The 20295-nt window shown below is 42.6% G+C and overlaps 2 protein-coding genes across 4 annotated transcripts in view; one reads left to right on the forward strand and one right to left on the reverse strand.

Annotated features, from left to right (window-relative positions):
- LOC137625391 (uncharacterized) overlaps positions 1–9147 on the reverse strand; it is a 74262-nt gene extending 65115 nt beyond the window's left edge. For all 3 annotated transcript variants that reach the window (XM_068356259.1, XM_068356261.1, XM_068356258.1), the window contains exon 1: positions 9045–9147. In XM_068356259.1, coding sequence (XP_068212360.1) covers positions 9045–9048 — 4 coding nt within the window. In that variant the 5' untranslated portion in view covers positions 9049–9147. The remainder of the gene's footprint in view (positions 1–9044) is intronic.
- Positions 9148–15927: 6780 nt separating this feature from the next.
- On the forward strand, positions 15928–19027 carry LOC137625669 (uncharacterized). Its single transcript, XM_068356579.1, has 2 exons — positions 15928–16081; positions 18228–19027. The coding sequence occupies exons 1-2, from the start codon at positions 15928–15930 to the stop codon at positions 19025–19027; spliced, it is 954 nt and encodes a 317-aa protein (XP_068212680.1).
- The last annotated feature ends 1268 nt before the right edge of the window (positions 19028–20295 follow it).

A 20295-nucleotide genomic window follows, 5' to 3' on the forward strand; every position in this document is an offset into this window, starting at 1 on the left:
AATATTAATCTTACCCGATGATCATGTAGCTGATTCACACCCAGGGTGGTGGGTGGAGACCAGCATACATGTTAACAAAGAAGCTAAGTATCCCGTATTTCATTTTATCAGTTATTCAAAATAACAAGCATAAAATAAATAAGTACCTGGTAAGGAAGTCGACTTGAACCATTACTCTGCCTTTTTTAAGTACGTGTTCCTTACTGAGCCTAGCGGTCCTCTTAGGATGCTGAACGACTCCTAGGTGCTGAAGTATAAAGGGCTGCAACCCATACTAAAGGACCTCATCACAACCTCTAACCTAGGCGCTTCTCAAGAAAGAATTTGACCACCCGCCAAATCAACCAGGATGCGGAAGGCTTCTTAGCCTTCCGTACAACCCAAAAAACAACAATAAAAAGTATTCAAGAGAAAGATTAAAAAGGTTATGGGATTATGGGAATGTAGTGGCTGAGCCCTCACCTACTACTGCACTCGCTGCTACGAATGGTCCCAGGGTGTAGCAGTTCTCGTAAAGAGACTGGACATCTTTGAGATAGAATGATGCGAACACTGACTTGCTCCTCCAATAGGTTGCATCCATAACACTCTGCAGAGAACAGTTCTGTTTGAAGGCCACTGAAGTAGCGACAGCTCTAACTTCATGTGTCCTCACCTTCAGCAAAGCAAGGTCTTCTTCCTTCAGATGAGAATGTGCTTCTCTAATCAGAAGCCTGATGTAGTAAGAAACTGCGTTCTTAGACATCGGAAGAGAAGGCTTCTTGATAGAACACCATAAAGCTTCTGATTGTCCTCGTAATGGCTTTGAACGTCTTAAGTAGTACTTGAGAGCTCTTACTGGGCAAAGCACTCTCTCTAGTTCGTTCCCCACCAAGTTGGACAGGCTTGGGATCTCGAACGACTTAGGCCAAGGACGGGAAGGAAGCTCGTTTTTAGCCAGAAAATCGAGCTGCAAGGAACATGTAGCCGTTTCAGATGTAAAACCTATGTTCCTGCTGAAGGCGTGGATCTCACCGACTCTTTTAGCTGTTGCTAGGCAGACGAGGAAAAGAGTTTTTAATGTAAGGTCCTTAAAAGAGGCTGATTGGAGCGGTTCAAATCTCGAAGACATTAGGAACCTTAAAACCACGTCTAGGTTCCAGCCTGGTGTGGATAACCGACATTCCTTAGAGGTCTCAAACGACCTAAGGAGGTCCTGAAGATCTTTGTTGGTGGAAAGATCCAAGCCTCTGTGGCGGAAGACCGCTGCCAACATACTCCTGTAACCCTTGATCGTAGGAGCTGATAGGGATCTTACGTTCCTTAGATGTAACAGGAAGTCAGCAATCTGGGTTACAGTGGTACTGGTTGAGGAAACTGCATTCGCCTTACACCAGCTTCGGAAGACTTCCCATTTGGACTGATAGACTCTGAGAGTGGATGTCCTCCTTGCCCTGGCAATCGCTCTGGCTGCCTCCTTCGAAAAGCCTCTAGCTCTTGAGAGTCTTTCGATAGTCTGAAGGCAGTCAGACGAAGAGCATGGAGGTTTGGGTGTACCTTCTTTACGTGAGGTTGACGCAGAAGGTCCACTCTTAGAGGAAGAGTCCTGGGAACGTCCACTAGCCATTGCAGTACCTCGGTGAACCATTCTCTCGCGGGCCAGAGGGGAGCAACCAACGTCAACCGTGTCCCTTCGTGCGATGCGAACTTCTGAAGTACCCTGTTGACAATCTTGAACGGCGGGAACGCATACAGGTCGAGGTGGGACCAATCCAGCAGAAAGGCATCCACGTGAACTGCCGCTGGGTCTGGAATCGGAGAACAATACATCGGGAGCCTCTTGGTCATCGAGGTAGCGAATAGATCTATGGTGGGCTGCCCCCACAGGGCCCATAGTCTGCAGCAAACATTCTTGTGAAGGGTCCACTCTGTGGGGATGACCTGACCCTTCCGGCTGAGGCGATCTGCCATGACATTCATATCGCCCTGAATGAACCTCGTTACCAGCGAAAGCCTTCGATCTTTTGACCAAATGAGGAGGTCCCTTGCGATCTCGAACAACTTCCTCGAATGAGTCCCTCCTTGCTTGGAGATGTAAGCCAAGGCTGTGGTGTTGTCGGAGTTCACCTCCACCACCTTGTTTAGCTGGAGGGACTTGAAGTTTATCAAGGCCAGATGGACTGCCAACAACTCCTTGCAATTGATGTGAAGTGTCCTTTGCTCCTGATTCCATGTGCCCGAGCATTCCTGTCCGTCCAGAGTCGCACCCCAGCCCGTGTCTGATGCGTCCGAGAAGAGACGGTGGTCGGGGGTCTGAACAGCCAATAGTAGACCTTCCTTGAGAAGAATGCTGTTCTTCCACCACGTTAGAGTAGACCTCATCTCTTCGGAAACAGGCACTGAGACCGCCTCTAGCGTCATGTCCTTTCTCCAGTGAGCAGCTAGATGATACTGAAGGGGGCGGAGGTGGAGTCTCCCTAACTCGATGAACTGGGCCAGCGATGAAAGTGTCCCTGTTAGACTCATCCACTGCCTGACTGAACATTGGTTCCTTCTCAGCATGCTCTGGATGCATTCTAGGGCTTGATTGATCCTTGGGGCCGACGGAAAAGCCCGAAAAGCTCGACTCTGAATCTCCATACCTAGATAGACAATGGTCTGGGATGGGACGAGCTGGGACTTCTCTATATTGACCAGGAGGCCCAATTCCTTGGTCAGATCCATAGTCCATCTGAGATTCTCCAGACAGCGACGACTTGTTGGAGCTCTTAAAAGCCAGTCGTCCAAATAGAGGGAGGCTCTGATGTCTGCTAAGTGAAGGAATTTCGCAATATTCCTCATCAGTCTGGTAAACACAAGAGGTGCCGTGCTTAGGCCAAAGCACAGGGCTTGGAACTGGTACACAACCTTTCCAAAGACGAACCTTAGGAAAGGTTGGGAGTCTGGATGGATGGGGACGTGAAAGTACGCGTCTTTCAGGTCTAACGAGACCATCCAGTCCTCCTGCCTGACCGCTGCTAGGACCGACTTCGTCGTCTCCATCGTGAACGTCTGCTTGGTGACATAAGCATTGAGAGCACTGACGTCCAGCACCGGTCTCCAACCTCCTGTCTTCTTCTCTACCAGGAAGAGACGGTTGTAAAAGCCCGGGATTGATGATCCCGGACTATGACCACCGCTTCCTTTGTAGCAAGAGCGACACCTCTTGTTGCAACGCTACCCTCTTGTCCTTCTCCTTGTAGTTGGGAGAGAGGTTGATGGGAGACGTAGCTAGAGGGGGACTGCGGCAGAACGGAATTCTGTATCCCTCCCCTAGCCACTTCACAGACTGAGCGTCTGCACCTCTGCTCTCCCAAGCTTGCCAGAAGGTCTTGAGTCTGGCTCCCACTGCTGTCTGGAGAGGAAGGCAGTCAGAACTTGCCTTTTGCGGACTTGGAACCCTTCTTGGACCTGCCACGGTGACTGTCGGCACGGGTACCTCCTCTGCTGGAGGCTCTGCCACGAAAGGGCGGGATGAACCTAGATGCAGGTGTGTCAACTGCTGCAGGGCGGAAGGGTCTAGGCACGGAAGGTAAGGTTTTAGCCTTACGTGCGGAAGATGCCATAAGATCATGAGTATCCTTCTGGATAAGCGAGGCAGCCATCCCCTTAATCAGCTCCTCCGGAAACACACACTTGGAGAGAGGAGCAAACAACAACTCTGACTTCTGGCAAGGAGTGATACCAGCCGATAAGAAGGAGCAAAGATGTTCTCTCTTCTTAAGGACTCCTGACACATACGAAGCCGCAAGTTCACCAGACCCATCCCAAATTGCTTTGTCCATGCTAGACATGATCAGCATGGCCGAGTCCTTATCTGAAGGGGAAGTCTTCCTGCTTAAGGCTCCCAAACACCAATCGAGGAAGTTGAATATCTCGAAGGCACGAAAGACTCCCTTCAACAGATGATCCATATCAGAAAAGGACCAGCAGATCTTCGATCGTCTCATAGCCAACCTGCGGGGAGAGTCAACCAGACTTGAGAAGTCGCCCTGGGCAGAGGCAGGAACTCCCAAGCCGGGTTCCTCTCCCGTGGCATACCAGACGCTCGACTTAGAAGCAAGCTTGGTAGGCGGAAAGACGAAAGAAGTCTTTCCCAGTTGCTTCTTGGAATGCAACCACTCTCCCATAACCCTCAAAGCTCTCTTAGATGATCGGGCGAGAACAAGCTTGGTGAAGGCAGGCGCAGCAGACTGCATGCCCAGAGCAAACTTGGAGGGAGGAGAGCGAGGGGTTGCAGACACAAACTGCTCAGGATACAAGTCCCTGAACAAGGCAAGGACTTTACGAAAGTCTAAGGAGGGAGGCGTAGACTTGGGCCCTTCAAAATCAGACTGTGGTTCATCCAGATGTGCAGCTTCGTCATCCAATACTCCATCATCCGAAAGCTGAGTTGTAAGTGGCAAAGGTAGAGCAGAAAGCTGAACGGCTGAATCCGGCAGTACGGGTGCATGCGTACCTGCGGATCCAACATCATGCCGCTGCTGGTCGGTCTGCGAGCTGGCAACAACAAAAGCAGAGGGCTGGTGTGTGGGAGGGGCTGCGGTGGGTTGTGGAGCATGCTGTATGGTATGCGGAGCATGCTGTAAGGTATGCGGCGCATGCTGCATGGTATGCGGAGCATGCTGTAAGGTATGCTGAGCATGCTGCATGGGTTGCGGAGAATGCCGCATAGTGCTGGAACCCGGCAGCTCTACAGAACCTTCCCACTGCTGATGCGGTAGCTCACGCATGTTAACAGATGGTGCAGCAAGAACATGCGTCTGGCAGGGTGGACTGCGCATCGGTGGTGGAGCTCTCACAGGTGGAGTGTGGGAGCAGGCAGCCGCAGTATCTGCTGAGCGCACAACCTCGGCGGGTTGTAGGTTAACAGGAGCAGTGTTAACCTTCTCAGCATGATACTCCTGCATGAATGCCGCAAGCTGAGACTGCATAGTCTGCAGCATGGACCACTTAGGGTCTACTGTGGTTGGAGCAACAACAGACGGAGCAGTAGCCTGTTGTGGGACCACTCTACCTCTCTTGGGAGGTGTGCAGTCATCAGATGACTGCGGCGAGTCCGAACTGACCCAGTGGCTACACCTGGGCCGTTGGACTCGCTCGGAAGGGAACTAACGTTTGAGCGGTCGTGAGACCTTGGTCCATCGTTTCCTCCTGGAAACTTCTTCCACTGACGAGGAATGTAAGGGCTCATTCGTCTGTATGTGGATGGGACGATCCTTAACAGATACGTCCGCAACCACTGAGGATACATCCGTGCGCCGATCAAGGCCTGCCGAACCCTTTGGTCCTTCGACATTGCTTCTCCCCTGGGCTTGGGAGCTTGCAAGAGGTCCCGGACTGGGAGGACGACTGGCACGCACAGATGTACCCTCATGCGCAACACTGACACTGACACTTTGCACATCACTAGCACTAACACTTCCCACTGCACTCTTCGCTTTCAGCTCTCTGACATCTGCCAAGAGCTGATTACGGTCATTAGCCAATGACTCCACTTTGTCACCGAGAGCCTGAATGGCACGCAACATATCCGCCATGGAAGGCTGAGCACTCGTAGCAGGTTCGGGGGTCACCACCACAGGGGAAGGAAAAGGTTGAGGGGCATGGGGAGAGGAAAAATCCACAGAGCGAGAAGAACTCCTCCTATTTCTCTCCTTCTCTAACCTACATGCATTTCTAAGGAATTCGTTAAAATCGAATTCCGAAAGCCCAGCACATTCCCCACATCGATCTTCCAATTGACAGGATTTACCCCTACAATTGGAACATACGGTGTGAGGATCTATAGAGGCCTTCGGAAGACGCCTAGCACAAGTCCTAACGCTACACTGCCTGTACTTAGGGACTTGAGACTGGTCAGACATCTTGAATTTAGAAGTAGTCAAGGGGGGATTCCAAAATCTAGCAAAGTTCGTTAACAATTAATCCAAATTAATTCCAAAAGCTTGCTAAGCTAATGATAAAGCTTCCTGAATAGCGAAGGCTAAACTCTAGAGTGAATACATCACCAAATCGTGAACAACAACTCCAGAATCAACAGCGTATCCAAGTAGGTCTTGCCGGCGGCACGACAGAGGAAAAATTGAGTTCTTGTTGACAAGAAGTACTTGAGTACCTACTCACAGATGGCGCTGTTGTGTACACCCCAACCTGGATAGCGATCGCTGGCGTATCCCGACCGTAGATTTCTGTCGGGCAACGGAGTTGACAGCTACATGATCATCGGGTAAGATTAATATTGAAAATTAAAACTTATTTTTAAATTTGGTTAAAGCATATTATTTAATGCAAGAAAACGCATACTTTCAGTTCAAAATGTTGTCCGTCTGTAACTATAATTTTACCGGTTATCTTCCCTTACATCACAAGAATTCGTAATAAAATAAAAGCGTAGAGAGAACAATCTGAAGTGGAACTCCAGTAGGAAGCCTTTGTAGTTCGTTAGGACTGAATAACACAAGTTTTACAAGGACAAATGGGTTTCATTGTAGTGTATTACAGGGCAATGTAACCTAGGAAAACAACTACTTTTTCTTATAGAAAAAAATAGGCTCTCTTCGAAAATGACACTCGTTCCCGTCGCAAATTAATAGTTTCAGAAATATATATACATCTATATCCTCCAATAATGGGGGACCCCCAGTGGGAACTCGGGGTTTTAGGTGGGGAAAACATACTGGAGAATCGATATATAAACGTAAAACAAGCCTTTTCTTCTCTATACATTACCTTCTTGAAATTATAATAACCGCAGGAAAATACAAAACAGTATATCTGATTAAACTTTTAGAGGCGCCGTTACAAAGATTGTGTCATGAAAAAATACAGTAACCAGTGCTGCCAACGTCCGATGTAGATCAAATGTTATTTTGTACCCTGTCATACTACTAAGCTAGGTTAGGTGGGTTTGTTAGGTTCTGTGCCCTTTCTGTACTTTTTATATATTGAGTAAAACTTATATGGAGAAATTATTTAAAATACATATGGAAATAATTATCATTACTATCTTTAGTAATGTCAGCGTGCCGTTGGTAACTCTGTGTACCATACGTCAACGTTGGTAACACTGTGTATTATTGGTAACGTTGCTAATGTTATCGTTCGTTCGTAAGAGAAGTGACACCGTGCAACTCAAAGTTACCCGAATTGGTTGATCTGACAGATCTGTTTGTTTCCGATTGAAATGAACATCAAATTCGGTTAATTCACGTTATTTACTATAGGAAAACAATATATATCGTTTCCCCAGTATGTTTTCCCCACCCAAAACCCCAAGTTCCCACTGTGATCCCCCATTATCGTAGGATATATATGTACTGTATATATATTTCTGAAACTATTCATTTGCGATGGAAACGAGTGTCATTTTAGAAGAGATCGTAATTTTTTTGGTAAATGTGTAGGAGAGCTCCGCGGAAGATCTTGAAGAATTTAAACACCTACAATTCACTATTATATCATATAGAACGCTTATATAATAGTCAATATATGAGCAGCTTCTATTTAACGAAGATATTCGTGTGTATAGTTATGTTTCACTTGGATTTTTTCTAAGTGTTTGTTTTTGTTTACTGTGTGATGTCTTGGCTAAAATGAGCTGTTTCACCGCCTTACTGCGTATGGCAGACTAGTTCTCAATGCTATTCTAACCAATAACAGGTGTTTTCTTGACGTCACAAAGTTTGAAAACCAATCATGGCGGTTTTTACAAATCTAGCCAATGCTGACACTTATTACTTCACTTATCCCTGCTATTTTTCCACCAGTTACCACAGTTTACGTGAAGTTCCGCGGAGGAATATTTTTGCACGTCTCGGATCTCCCTTCAAACTGAAAAGCTCATTTTGCCGTGAAGTGAAAAGCTCATTTTGCCGTGAAGTATGGAGCAATTAGCAGGACCTTCATCCCGTTCCGACTGTGTCACTTGTGAAAATTGTTTCATTTCTTATGGGGATTTTTGTGTACATTATTCAGGGAAAGTTGATTTGATAATTGCATTTGCTCAACGTCATGGTTTGATTTTGGCAGAGAAAAAGTGCCCTAAGTGTGAAAATGTGTGCCGTATAGATTACAACAAATTAGCATTCCGGTGTGATCGTAGTGTGGTTACTCGTGGGAAAAGGAAGAGGAGGTGCAATTTTTTCGTGTCTTGTTTCAAAGGTAAGTTAGATATTGAGACTAATTTGAAGTTTGTGTTCCTTTTTTTGCAAAAGGCGTTTTCATTTGAATTTGTTTCGTTTGAACTGAAACTCAATGTGGCCTTAAGGGGGGGTCGCAGGGGGGGCGGAGGCCCCCCCGGTAGGCCTAGGTAGGGGTACAGGGCCCCATAGGCTAGGTTAGGTGGGTGTCTTAGGTTCGGTGGTGCCCTGAAAATTACTGTGGCCTTAAGGGGGGGTCGCAAGGGGGGGCGGAGGCCCCCCGGTAGGCCTAGGTAGGGGTACAGGGCCCCATAGGCTAGGTTAGGTGGGTGTCTTAGGTTCGTTGGTGCCCTGAAAATTACTGTGGCCTTAAGGGGGGGTCGCAGGGGGGGCGGAGCCCCCCCCCGGTAGGCCTAGGTAGGGGTACATGGCCCCCAGGGTAGGGTAGGTAGTTGTATTAGGTTGGGTAGTGCCCCGAAAAATCCCTTTTCTCCTCCTCCCCCCACCCAAAAACCCCGCTTCCCACTGGGGTCCCCCATAATTGTAGTAGTAGGTTTATGCTTACATTTTCTGTGTAAGAGTTAGGTGGTTGTAGGAGGATTATCTCACAGTTTCAAGGTAACTGTAGCTCTAATTTACTGTTTTCTTGCGTTTTCTACTTTTAAAAACTTTTAAATCGAGCGCAGAGGTCTCCTACACAATTACCATTTTTTCTATAAGAAACAGCAAGAACTCAACCTAACCTAAGTATTACCACAACCTAACCAAACTTGGGAACCTTACTTAGGCCACCCTTTTAGTCAACCGCATTCTCCTTCGCTCTACATTCACACTTCATCAAACAAACTCTCAATCTTATAGCAGATATTTCACAAATTAACCTACCCATAATCTATCCAGTCAATGGAAGTCGTAATCAACGGAATACAATGGAAGCTGGAAGATCTGGAACGGACGAGACAGGTCTGGAATCTCGGAATGTAAACAACTAAACAATATCATATCAGCCGCCTCCCAGGATTACCAATCTCACCAGCTCATCAGAAGCAGGAGTGCCAACTGTGACTGTAAACGTTTTTATTATTATTATCACTATTATTATTATTATTATTATTATTATTATTATTATTATTATTATTATTATTATTATTATTATTATTATTATTATTATTATTATCTTTTCAATCAGCGTTTGACAGCACAAAAGTTTCTCAAGTATATATTTAACGAATTTCAGGAAAATATTTTATATCTTTTTTTATATTATCAACAAAATTTTTAAATAAAAAAAGATTTTTTAATAAGTTTAAACACATATTTAATGTTATGTGGCCTGTAAAAGAAAAAAAAAACTTAAATGATCGAGGACTAGTCGCATGCAAAGTTTTGTCAAATGTAAAATTAATCTTACAACTTTAGTACTGATATGAATAATGCATAATCAACACAATGAACAATTTGGTTAATTCATCATCTGTGTCTCATGTATACTATTCAAACTGCTTTTTGGATCACCAAGAATACATGTAGAATATCTTAGATATTTAGAACAGACAGAAAGAAAAAAAAACAAGGCACATAATCTGTATAAATCAAATCAATCATGAGTATAATCATTAATTTATAATTGCAGCTTGATTACATCTTCAAGATAATCTGATTAAAATATTTGATTTTGAAAAGAATGTAGGATTTAATACCAATGGACAAAAATTGATTCAGGGAGAAAAAAAAAATTATATTTGTCAAAATTCCACTTCTATAGGTGAGCTCAATGACTCAGTTTATAATTCATTTGTTCTAAATATAGACCATTATTATTATTATTATTATTATTATTATTATTATTATTATTATTATTATTATTATTATTATTATTATTATTACTTGCTAAGCTACAACGCTAGTTGAAAAATCAGAGAGCTACAAGCCCGAGGGCTTCAACAGAGAAAATAGCCCAGTGAGGAAAGGAAAAAAAGGGAAAATAAAATATTCTAAGAAGAATAACACCTTAAAAATAAATTTTTCAATTATAATCTATAAAATCGTTAACAAATCAAGAGGAAGAGAAACAAGATAGATTAGTGTGCCCGAGTGTACCCTCAAGTAAGAGAACTCTAACCCAAGACAGTGGAAGACCATGGTACAATGGCTATGGCACTACCCAATTTTAGAGAACAATGGTTTGATTTTGGAGTGTCCTAATGGCCAAAAACAAATGCACTTGTACTCATACTTTAATTTATTCACTATTTACACTTACTTTAGATTACTTAAATCCTCCAACTTAGGTATTTTAACAATACTTATATCATAATGGAAACATTGTATTTTGAATAGTTAAAAGAACAGCAAACTAATATTTACCTAGACTATAAGCTAATTAATATAACCGATTTTCAATAAACTTAACAATGTATATCAATATATATATATATATATATATATATATATATATATATATATATATATATATATATATATATATATATATATATATATATATATATATATATATATATATATATATATATATATTAATGCAGTACATTTTTGACAATACCCCAGGATAGTCTTATTCCACTAGTAAATAAAATTATATAAATCATCGGGAGCCATTGCCTGGCCCTCCCTGGTCGTAGCTTGGGTGGAGAGGAGGCTTAGGTGCTGATCATATGTGTCTGGTTTCAGTTAAAGTTTTATTGGAATATATACTCACCAGAACGTCAGTTGGGCAAGTCCAACCTTCCCCCACTTAAACTCACGATCTCGGGCTGGGATCGATCTGCTGCCATGCAAGTGCTAGGCGGGAAAATTATTATATTTAACTGACTGTATGAAATATGTATACGATATTTATTCTCATCTTAGTCCATTCTATAATCTACAAGTGTGATCATGTGAGTTTGTTGATACTTGTAATGAATTTCATTTATCTATTGACTGTGTGAAACATTTCTATAAGGTTAATGAATATTTTTCTTTCATATAAATCCATTAGTTTATATAAAGATAGGAAGAAAAAAGGAACTAGAGAACCATGACTTATGAACGTCACCTGTGTGTGACACTGTGAGCGTTGTAGAGCACACCCCTCGCTTGTAGCTCGTTTGTACATTGTTTACATGCCAAATACAAATGGAAATCGTTCCTATTTATGTACAAACGAGCTACAAGCGAGGGATGTGCTCTACAACGCTCACAGTGTCACACACAGGTGACGTTCATAAGTCATGGTTCTCTATCTCCTCCCAAGTCTTGATCGGCTAGGAAGAGACTGATTAAGTTTGAACAGTATTTAACTGGGTCATTGAGTTTAAAATGGAAAATCTTCACTGAACAGCCTGATAGTTCTGTAAATTATACTGATAAATGAATGTAATGAGGATGGTAATATGACATCTAGTCTAATAACAGGTTGATCAAACATTCTTCAAACTAGTCAAGTTACACAAAGCAATAATTACACTGATGAAAGTAATGCAATGTTTGATATACTACGACATTGAATATAGACATGTTAATCATGAGATGAAAAATCATAGTCTTCATGCCATTTACAAATGGAAATCGTTCCTATTTAGGAACAAAAGTTGAAGAAACTATGAAGCCACTAACATTGGTCTAGTGATTAACTTCTACCTTTCTAAAATGGGGAAAGAAGAGGAAACAGGAGACTAAGCATAATAGATAAATTAAAAAATAAATTAAAAGATGAATAAATAAATGAATAAATTATGCACGCTGTCATTTTGAATATTGTGGAGTAGGAAGAAAACTGCAATAAGAAGACAATAATAATATCCACTCCTTTATGAAGTGCTCTGTCTCTTCTACTATTTTTGTTCCCTGAGATTTTATTATTAATTATACTTTAAACATCTTTATAAAATCATGAAAATTTTCTATAAAATAATTAAAACATTTATTTTAATCACGTAGTTAATTGTACAACTAATTTCTTATATTTTTTTTAAAACATTTTCATGTAACATTACAGTATCTTGATTTAATATACCATCAATATTTTATTTTGCTTCTAATAATATTAATCTTTATTATTATTTACTAACTCTATCAAATATATTGCACACTGTTCTATCTTATTTTCTTAACTTATTTTTCTTTGAAGTTTTTATAGTTTGTATAAGAAAGATTTATTTTAATATTGTTATGCTTCTAATGTAGTTTATTTGTTTATTTCCTTTCCTCGCTGGGCTATTTTTCCTTGTTGGAGCCCTCAATAGCATCCTGCTTTTCCAACTAGGGTTGTATAATAATAATAATAATAATAATAATAATAATAATAATAATAATAATAATAATAATAATAATAATAATAATAATAATAATAAACGCCCCTGATTCAAAGTCCAAGTTTTCATCGCAAACTAAAACTAAGAAGAAATTATCTAAAATTTAATATACTTTTTTTCCAATACTCACCGATGGAAAAGGAAAACCGGAATTTTACCTAAATGAGGACTAATCAAAGTCTACAAATATTAGACATAGAAATTAGATTTTAGACGGTCTACGATAAGTAATACGACTAGGCCTAGTGACTGATATAAAAATATGGAATTTCAGTGCAAATGGAATCACTGGTCAACAACCAAAATGCTTCGGAGACCAAAATAGCATTTTCCATATAATTTTAGGTTGCTGGTTGTCGGGAATTTCAAAATGATCATTCGAAATCCCCGCCATTTAACATCACAAACATTGCGTTAAATTTGGGCAAGACTGAAAGATCTTGCGGGCGTTTCTATGAATGAGTGCTGTCCAATACGTGATGGTATTGAGGCATAAATATCTACTACCTGGCGGGGAAGGAGCGGGTGTCAGACAAACAAAGTCTTTATTATTTACAATTTACGAAAATGATATTGTATTCATTCATGCAGGTAAAATTATCGATGTATATGTTTAGAGCCAAGGACTCACTAGTTTGTTGGATTCTGGCAAATTACGGCCTTCAGCTGAAGTATTGAGTTTATCCTTTGATCTAACGTAAGAATTTAACTGTTTTTCTATCTTGTATTCTATAAAGAAACTCAATTAAACCCCTTGTTGATTAAATAGTGAGAGTTCCCGCGCATTTTACAAGGACTCTTTAATTAGCGCGAGAGACAGTAGTTTTCCTTTGAGCTATGCTGAACAATGCCCCGGCTTTCCTGCCTTACGCCCCGAACGACTTAAGTACCGTCTATGAGGTTGTAGTGTGTCTCACTGCCTCTGGCTCCTATCTACCGCGATACCAGGTCGGTTCCATTGTCAGTGTGAGTTATGTACGTTTTTATCTGTCTGTAAGTTTGTCATCCCTGGGATTAGGGACTTGATTTATGCCTAAGATGATGTCTGCAGGCACTGGTATGTCATTTACCATAGAGTCATTATCAAAATGTTGTAATTTCGCCCTTTTTAGTTCAACCTTGGACTTAGAGTTTTACGAGCACATGTTGCAAACCCCCTCAGGATTATCGTGTTCTAAGGCCATGAGAGCCTGTATTTGAATTTCTTGTCAATGTTAAGTAACTGCGTGTGCAGTAAGGTTGAAGACCTAACTTTCATTTTTGCCTGATGTTTCTAAGCACACATTGGCTTAACCACCCGTGATGTCCTTCAGATTGTATTAGCATGACTTGTTATTGTGTTTTTAAATGATTATTTTTGTAATAAACCACAATTTGTGAACATATTTTATTGAAACTCTCCTGAATTGTTTTAGAAAGCGAACCTCTTCAAGGTCTTATCATCGGCCCACTCCATCGGCCTAGAATCATTACAGTTTTAAACAAGTCGGAGAAAAATTCCCGATATTTAGTCCTTCGAACCAGATGATAAGTGCTTTCTAGAGCTTGCAAGGAAATTCATTAAGATATGATTTTTAGGGTAGCCCTAGTAGGATCCAGTCAGCTCCCCCGAATCTGCCACAATGTTCTGATAACGAGATAGAGATTTACCGAAGGACAGGAGGTCTAGTCAGTCAGTTTCTAGACAATAATTTGCAATATTGGCAGAGGAGGTACGCGCTGATCGTGTTGTACCTGGGTGGAAACGACCTGGCAACCGATCACCCCAAAACTGTTTGGGATAATTTAAGAATCCTGATTGAACGCTTGAGGAAAATTTCCGATATTATCGCCATCTGTGACGCCGAAGTTAGGGAGTATCTACCCAACAATAGATTTGCCATTAATCCAGTTGAATATATTAGCAAAGTAAAAAATTTCAATGCGAGAATCTCTAAGTATTGTTCGAAGAGACATCAGCACGGAGTGAGTCACCTGCCGATGAACTCAAGAGCCTACTTCAAAGGCAGGTCAAGGGATGGAGTCCATTTGGATCAAGTCATTTGTAATGCATTCCTCAATCGTTTAATGAGGCTTATCAGGAGAAAGAGGGAGAGACGAAACAAATTAAGCCCTCAGTGTCTCAATGTGCGACTGACCATGCTCGCCTTTAGTTTTTGTGCTCTATCTTCATAACGTAAAGAAAACTCTGTTCTTTACTAGTTTGCCTACCCCCCCAGAAGTCGAGTTAAGAGTCAGTCAAAATGGCGGTGGCTATGGTTGTACACATCGAGGCATTGATGGGCCTCATAGCGGACTTACTAGTCGAAACGCAGTGTGCGTTAGTTGAAACCCACTCGGAATCCGTGTACCAGAATCTGGTCACGCAATTGCGAGAGGAAGAAAGACAGCTAAGAGAGCTGTATATGAGACAATCAGTCAAACTAGAACCTGGTTTAGATGCCCGAATCAGGCACGCGTTAGGAGAAGCTATGCGAGCTTCTACGCTTCTGTATAACCGAATTGATAAAGTGAAAGTCACTTGGACAGGGAATGTTTCCCTGCCCAAATTGAAACCGCTGCCTCTCCCCACATTTGAAGGGGAAGTGCAAGAATATGCTTCGTATCGAGAGCTCTTCGCGATCCATGCGGATCAAAGAGCAGATTTGGATGTCGTATCCAAATTTACGTATCTATTAGGGACTTTAGGCAGGGATCTGCTTAGGATCGTAAAATCCCTAAGCATAACCGCCACGAACTATAAGATTGCGTTGGATCTCTTAGACAAACAATATGGTAATGTCCATCAAACGCTCGTAATTCTACATAGAAAGCTAGTTAATATCTTTGTACCCTCGTTAAATCCTGTAGAGCTGAAAAAGTTTTGTTTTGAATTAACGATCATAACCAAGCAGATCAAGAGGCTAAGTAGTAATGATATAGGCCATGGTATGGTTATGAGCCTCATTAATCAAAAATTGTCAGAAGGGAAGCTCTACAGGAAAGTAGTTGAACATCTGAGAAAGTGTGATTATATACTAGACGAAATCTTCGACGCGATTGATTTCATTATTCGAATGCTCGAGGACAATGCCTTAAAATGAGGAGATAAACTTGAACCTGACAAGAGAATAGACGTCAGCGTAAGAGCAAAGTCGAAACCCGTTCAGAATAATTCTTGTCCCTTTTGTAACGAACGGCACCCGCCACACGGATGCCGCCGAGTAACTGACGTGGCTGCCAGACGTCGCATTTTGCTAAGAAAGGACCTATGTTTTAATTGCATTAATTCTGGTCATCGAAGTGATAAGTGTACTGTCCTTAATTCTTGTAAGAATTGTAGTGGTAACCACAACACAGCCATTTGTGATAATTATGATCTGAGAAAACAATTGCAATCAGTTCCCTCCACTTTAGTCCGAAGTGATAGTAGTAGTAGTCAGTCTACAACGTCCCGCCCCATAGTAAATGCGATGCCTCGACAGCACGAAACAGCCCCCAGTCCATCTAAAGATAAAGTAGAACCCAAGCAGTGCAAAAGTGCAAAGATCGCAGAGATGTCCAGCGTGGACCTCCCATGTACAATCTTGCCTACTGCTATGGCCGAAATCAATCACAAGCAAGGGAGTAAGCGAGTTCGGCTTATTTCTTGATACGGGAAACTAAAGAAGCTTCATCTCTGCAAAAATTGCGAGGCAATTAGGCCTACCGGTGGTAGGGAAGGTAGCGTTGAACATAGCTCCGTTTGGCTCCGCAGAAATAAGCGGACAATATGATGTCGTAGGCTGTAGGGTGGAGATAGGAAGAAGAGTAGTACGAATAAAGCTAGTAGCACACGAGAACGTTGACGTCCTAATACATAACGCCGGTTATGTACGAGTTAGACAGTATCTGTTAAGTATGGGAGTCACGTAGGCCGATCCAGAGAATAAGTCCGATAATTTGAAAAATGTGCACATTTTAGTAGGGGCTGATTATTTTAGCTACTTCATCATAAGCATCGAGAAAGTTGATGGGATAAATCTTTTCCTGACCCATAATGGTATGTCGCCATATGGGAAAGTGCCGCAGTGGCTGTTAGAAGGCAAAAAGATCGAACAGGTGAAAACGCTCAGAGTCTGTAGAATTGCGAGTGAACCAAACCAGTTTGATGTAGATGAGTGGTGGCGTTTGGACCGCGTTGGCATCGCCCCATCAGAGCAATATACTGTCCGCGAAGCGGAAGCCATGCGAAAGGTATTGCAAAGTGTCGTAAAGAAGCCTGAGGGATATCAGGTTAGCCTACCATTCGGGTCGGATTCTAGGCCAGATACGAACTATCGAAATGCTGTAGCGCAGTTAGAATCATTGCAAACTAAATTTAGGAAGGACAGGGAATATTTTTATCAGTATCAGGGAGTGATATATAAGTATCTAGAAGCAGGCTTTATATCAGAAGTAAAGGAACCCAAGATTGAAGGGTATTATATGCCACATTTCGGCATTAAGAAAGATAGCCGCACGACCCCCCTCAGAATCGTGTTCAATGCCTCAACAAAATCTAAGGGTCATAAATCGTTGAATGAATGCCTCTTACCTGGCCCCAATCTAGTAGAATTAGCATATCATATGCTTATAAAATTCAGATTGAACGAATATGCCATGCTAGCTGACATCAGCAAGGCCTTCCACCGTGTATTGTTAGATCCCCGTGATGCCAAATACACACGATTTCTGTGGCGTGAGGTAGCAAGTCGAGCGCTCACCTTCGCCTTTAGAGTCGTGGTGTTCGGCACTACGGCGAGTCCGTTTTTTTTGCAACAAGTTTTGAATTGTCGTTTTGAAAGGGATGGTAGGCCAGATTTGGCAAGGTCATTTTACGTATATAATTATCTCAGTACTTTAGAGAATGTAGAGAGCCTGAGGCAGGAGCATGAATCTGGCAACAAGATCTTAGAAAGGGCTGGTATCCCTTTAGAAGGGTGGGCGTCTGATGGAGTACCTGCAAGTATGATATGTTTTCCCATGGCGGGCAGGCGCCAAGTGAGTGTGCCGGTAGCAGAGAGCAACTGGGTTCAGTCTGTACCTGAAGACACAATAAACCACATGCCTCCACCATCGCGTATCTCTTGTCCCACCTTGACATCCAGTATGGTGCAGTGATTCTCAAGGACTGACGTGACCCTCACCATGCCCTTCCAGCGCCGCTCAGTGCAGTCCACCTCAAGGGCCGCACGCCCCGTCGTCCCCGGTGGGCTCGTCCCTGCCCTGCAAGAAGCCAGGCAAGCCATGGCAGCACAGCAACAAATGATCAACGTTCTCTGCGACCGGCTTACGACACATGCTACCCCTGCACCTTGTGTCCCTGCGTCTGCAGCCCCGGAAAAGTGTGAAATTGAGCTGAAGCCCGCCACATTCAGGTCCTGGAGGAGGTCGATGGAATGCTGGATCAAACTGTGCAGAATACCGCCCCACGAGGTCGTCCACCACATCAGGCTATACTTCACACCCCCTCTACAACGAGCGCTGGACGCCAGATTCACCTCACAGGAATGGAGTAACCTCATCTCTTGTCCCACCTTGACAAGTCAATAGCGTCCAATAACTTAGCCTTCGATAGCCAGAAGCAGTGGAGTGAGCCAGTGAATGTGAATGTACTTGGACTGCGATGGGTCTGAGACGTCAATTGATTGTGCGTGAAAGAGAGTAAGAGAATCAGTGAATTGGGGGGAGGGATGGGTACCTACGAAGTGCAGGGTACTTTCCCTGTTAGTCTCCATTTATGATCCTCTAGGCTTGATAAGCCCATTGTTTGTTCGAGGAAAGCTTTTCCTCCAGCAACTATGGGAGGATAACGTAGGCTGGGATGATGTTATAAAGAGAGAGAAAGCTAGAGAAGTGGGTGAGTTGTTGTATGAACTGAAAGCGGTAAGTAACATCACATTTCCAAGAGAGGTAGGCAAGAAAAATTTAGAGCTCCATGTATTCACCGATGCCAGCAGCATTGCATGCGGTGCAGTAGCATATATTAGGGACAATTGCAATCAAGTAAAACTACTCACTAGTAAGATGAGAATCACTCCTAAGGGGATGAACAAGTTGACAATCCCCAAGCTAGAACTATTAGCATTATTGTTAGGCTGCAGATTAGCTAAGACACTTAAAGGGCTGATAGAGCCACGAGAGACAGTCATGCGGACCGACAGTAAGGTCACGCTGGCATGGGTAGCATCTCCTGATGTCAAAGACAATAAGAACGTATTTATATGTAACAGAGTGGCGGAGATTATTTTTCTTCGTCAGGTTTGCGATTTCAGTCTCGTCTATGTCCCGAGTAAACAAAATCTTGCCGATGTCCTGTCCAGAGGAGCAACAACGCAACAACTGCTACAGAACTCTCTTTGGCAGAAGGGTCCAGAGTTCCTGACCACAGGAGAGCCTGTTCCCTACAAAGAGGATGATCCAACCAGTGTGAGAACCGTAGTAGCAGCGGTGCAAGAATTAAGGGAAGAAATAAGACCTGTTCCCCCCAAGAGAGATATGGGAACTTCTACAGAGGGAAGTAGAGTTCCGATTCTTATTGAGAGTTACTAGGCTAATATTGAGATTTGCCAAATTAAAATGGGACCCGTTTAGAATTGTCCAATTAGAGCAAAAATATTATTTGCCTACAGTCTATGTTTACTTGGAGGGTGAGGTCAGACACCCTCGTGAAGTCATTAATTTTGTCAGACAATTAAATTTAGTGTTAGATAATAAGTTGATTTGCACTACGGGATGTGTGTCCTAAGTAGGGGAAATGAAACATTTGATTCTTTTGCCAGCTAAGGGACGCTTAGTTGAGGCTTATCTAAGATATTTGCATTGTAAGGACAGTGATACAAGCGTCACCAAGATCAACTGATACTTTATTCAAATGTGCATGGGAGTATATTACAAGGTGCGGACGGAAAGGTAGGATGGCGCTGGCGCCAAATCAGATTGAATTGCCCGCCAAAATATGTGTGTTTTCTTACACTTACAAATATACGAATTATGAGTTAACAGAAACATGTAATGAAATGATACATATGTCAAAATGTAGCTCTGATAGAGTGGAATACATATACATGGGAAACCACGGTGTGGCGAAAGGAGAATTCAAGTAAATAAACAGTTTGTTGATTTTCTGGACGGCGAAGGGAGCGGTGTTCTTACAGCATTGTTTGCATTTACATTGTAGTGTGAATACACCAATGGGTATCTTTCGACAGAAATCCTTGTACCCGGGCCTACGTTCCATTACAAGGCAAATTGTATGGCAGTGTCCAGAATGCATGTTAGGCTTCCAGCCCCTGTTGAGACAGCCAGCGCCCCCCCCCCCCTACCGAAGGAAAGGATCAGCTTGACGAAGCCATTTACCGCAGTCGGAGTGGACCACACAGCGGCCATACAGACTGAAACGCGGCCAGGCTACATACTGATCGTAACATGCATGGCCAGCAGGGCCGTGTACCTCGATTTCTGCCCCTCCCTGGAAATAAGGTCGTAAGAAGAAGAAAAAGACAGTTACTTGAATAGCTAAGGCCATCGGTTGTCTTTGCTCTGCAGTGAGAGCATAGCTGTTTAGAACCTTGTTTTCAATTATGGCTTTGAAATGCCCTGTTGGGAGTCAGCAGGTTGTCTGGTGTGATTCAAGAAGTATAAAGCCATCAAAAACATATTATCTACAATAATATGTTTAGTCTGAACCCTGGGTCACTGAGGTGTGCTTCAAAGAGGAAACGATTTGAATCTTCAACTTCATTACTCCATATTTGTTAGGCCTATGAATATTTCCATTCCTTCACTTCAATATCTATCCAACATTTACAAACAATTTC

The sequence above is a fragment of the Palaemon carinicauda genome, chromosome 32 (assembly GCF_036898095.1).
Source record: "Palaemon carinicauda isolate YSFRI2023 chromosome 32, ASM3689809v2, whole genome shotgun sequence".
Lineage (NCBI taxonomy): Eukaryota > Metazoa > Arthropoda > Malacostraca > Decapoda > Palaemonidae > Palaemon > Palaemon carinicauda.

Coding starts and splice junctions, on each gene's coding strand:
- LOC137625669 (XM_068356579.1), top strand. CDS start 15,928: ATGCCTCGACAGCACGAAACAGCCCCCAGTCCATCTAAAGATAAAGTA. Junction 16,082..18,227: donor AATCAATCACAAGCAAGGGA/GTAAGCGAGTTC, acceptor ATGATCCTCTAG/GCTTGATAAGCCCATTGTTT.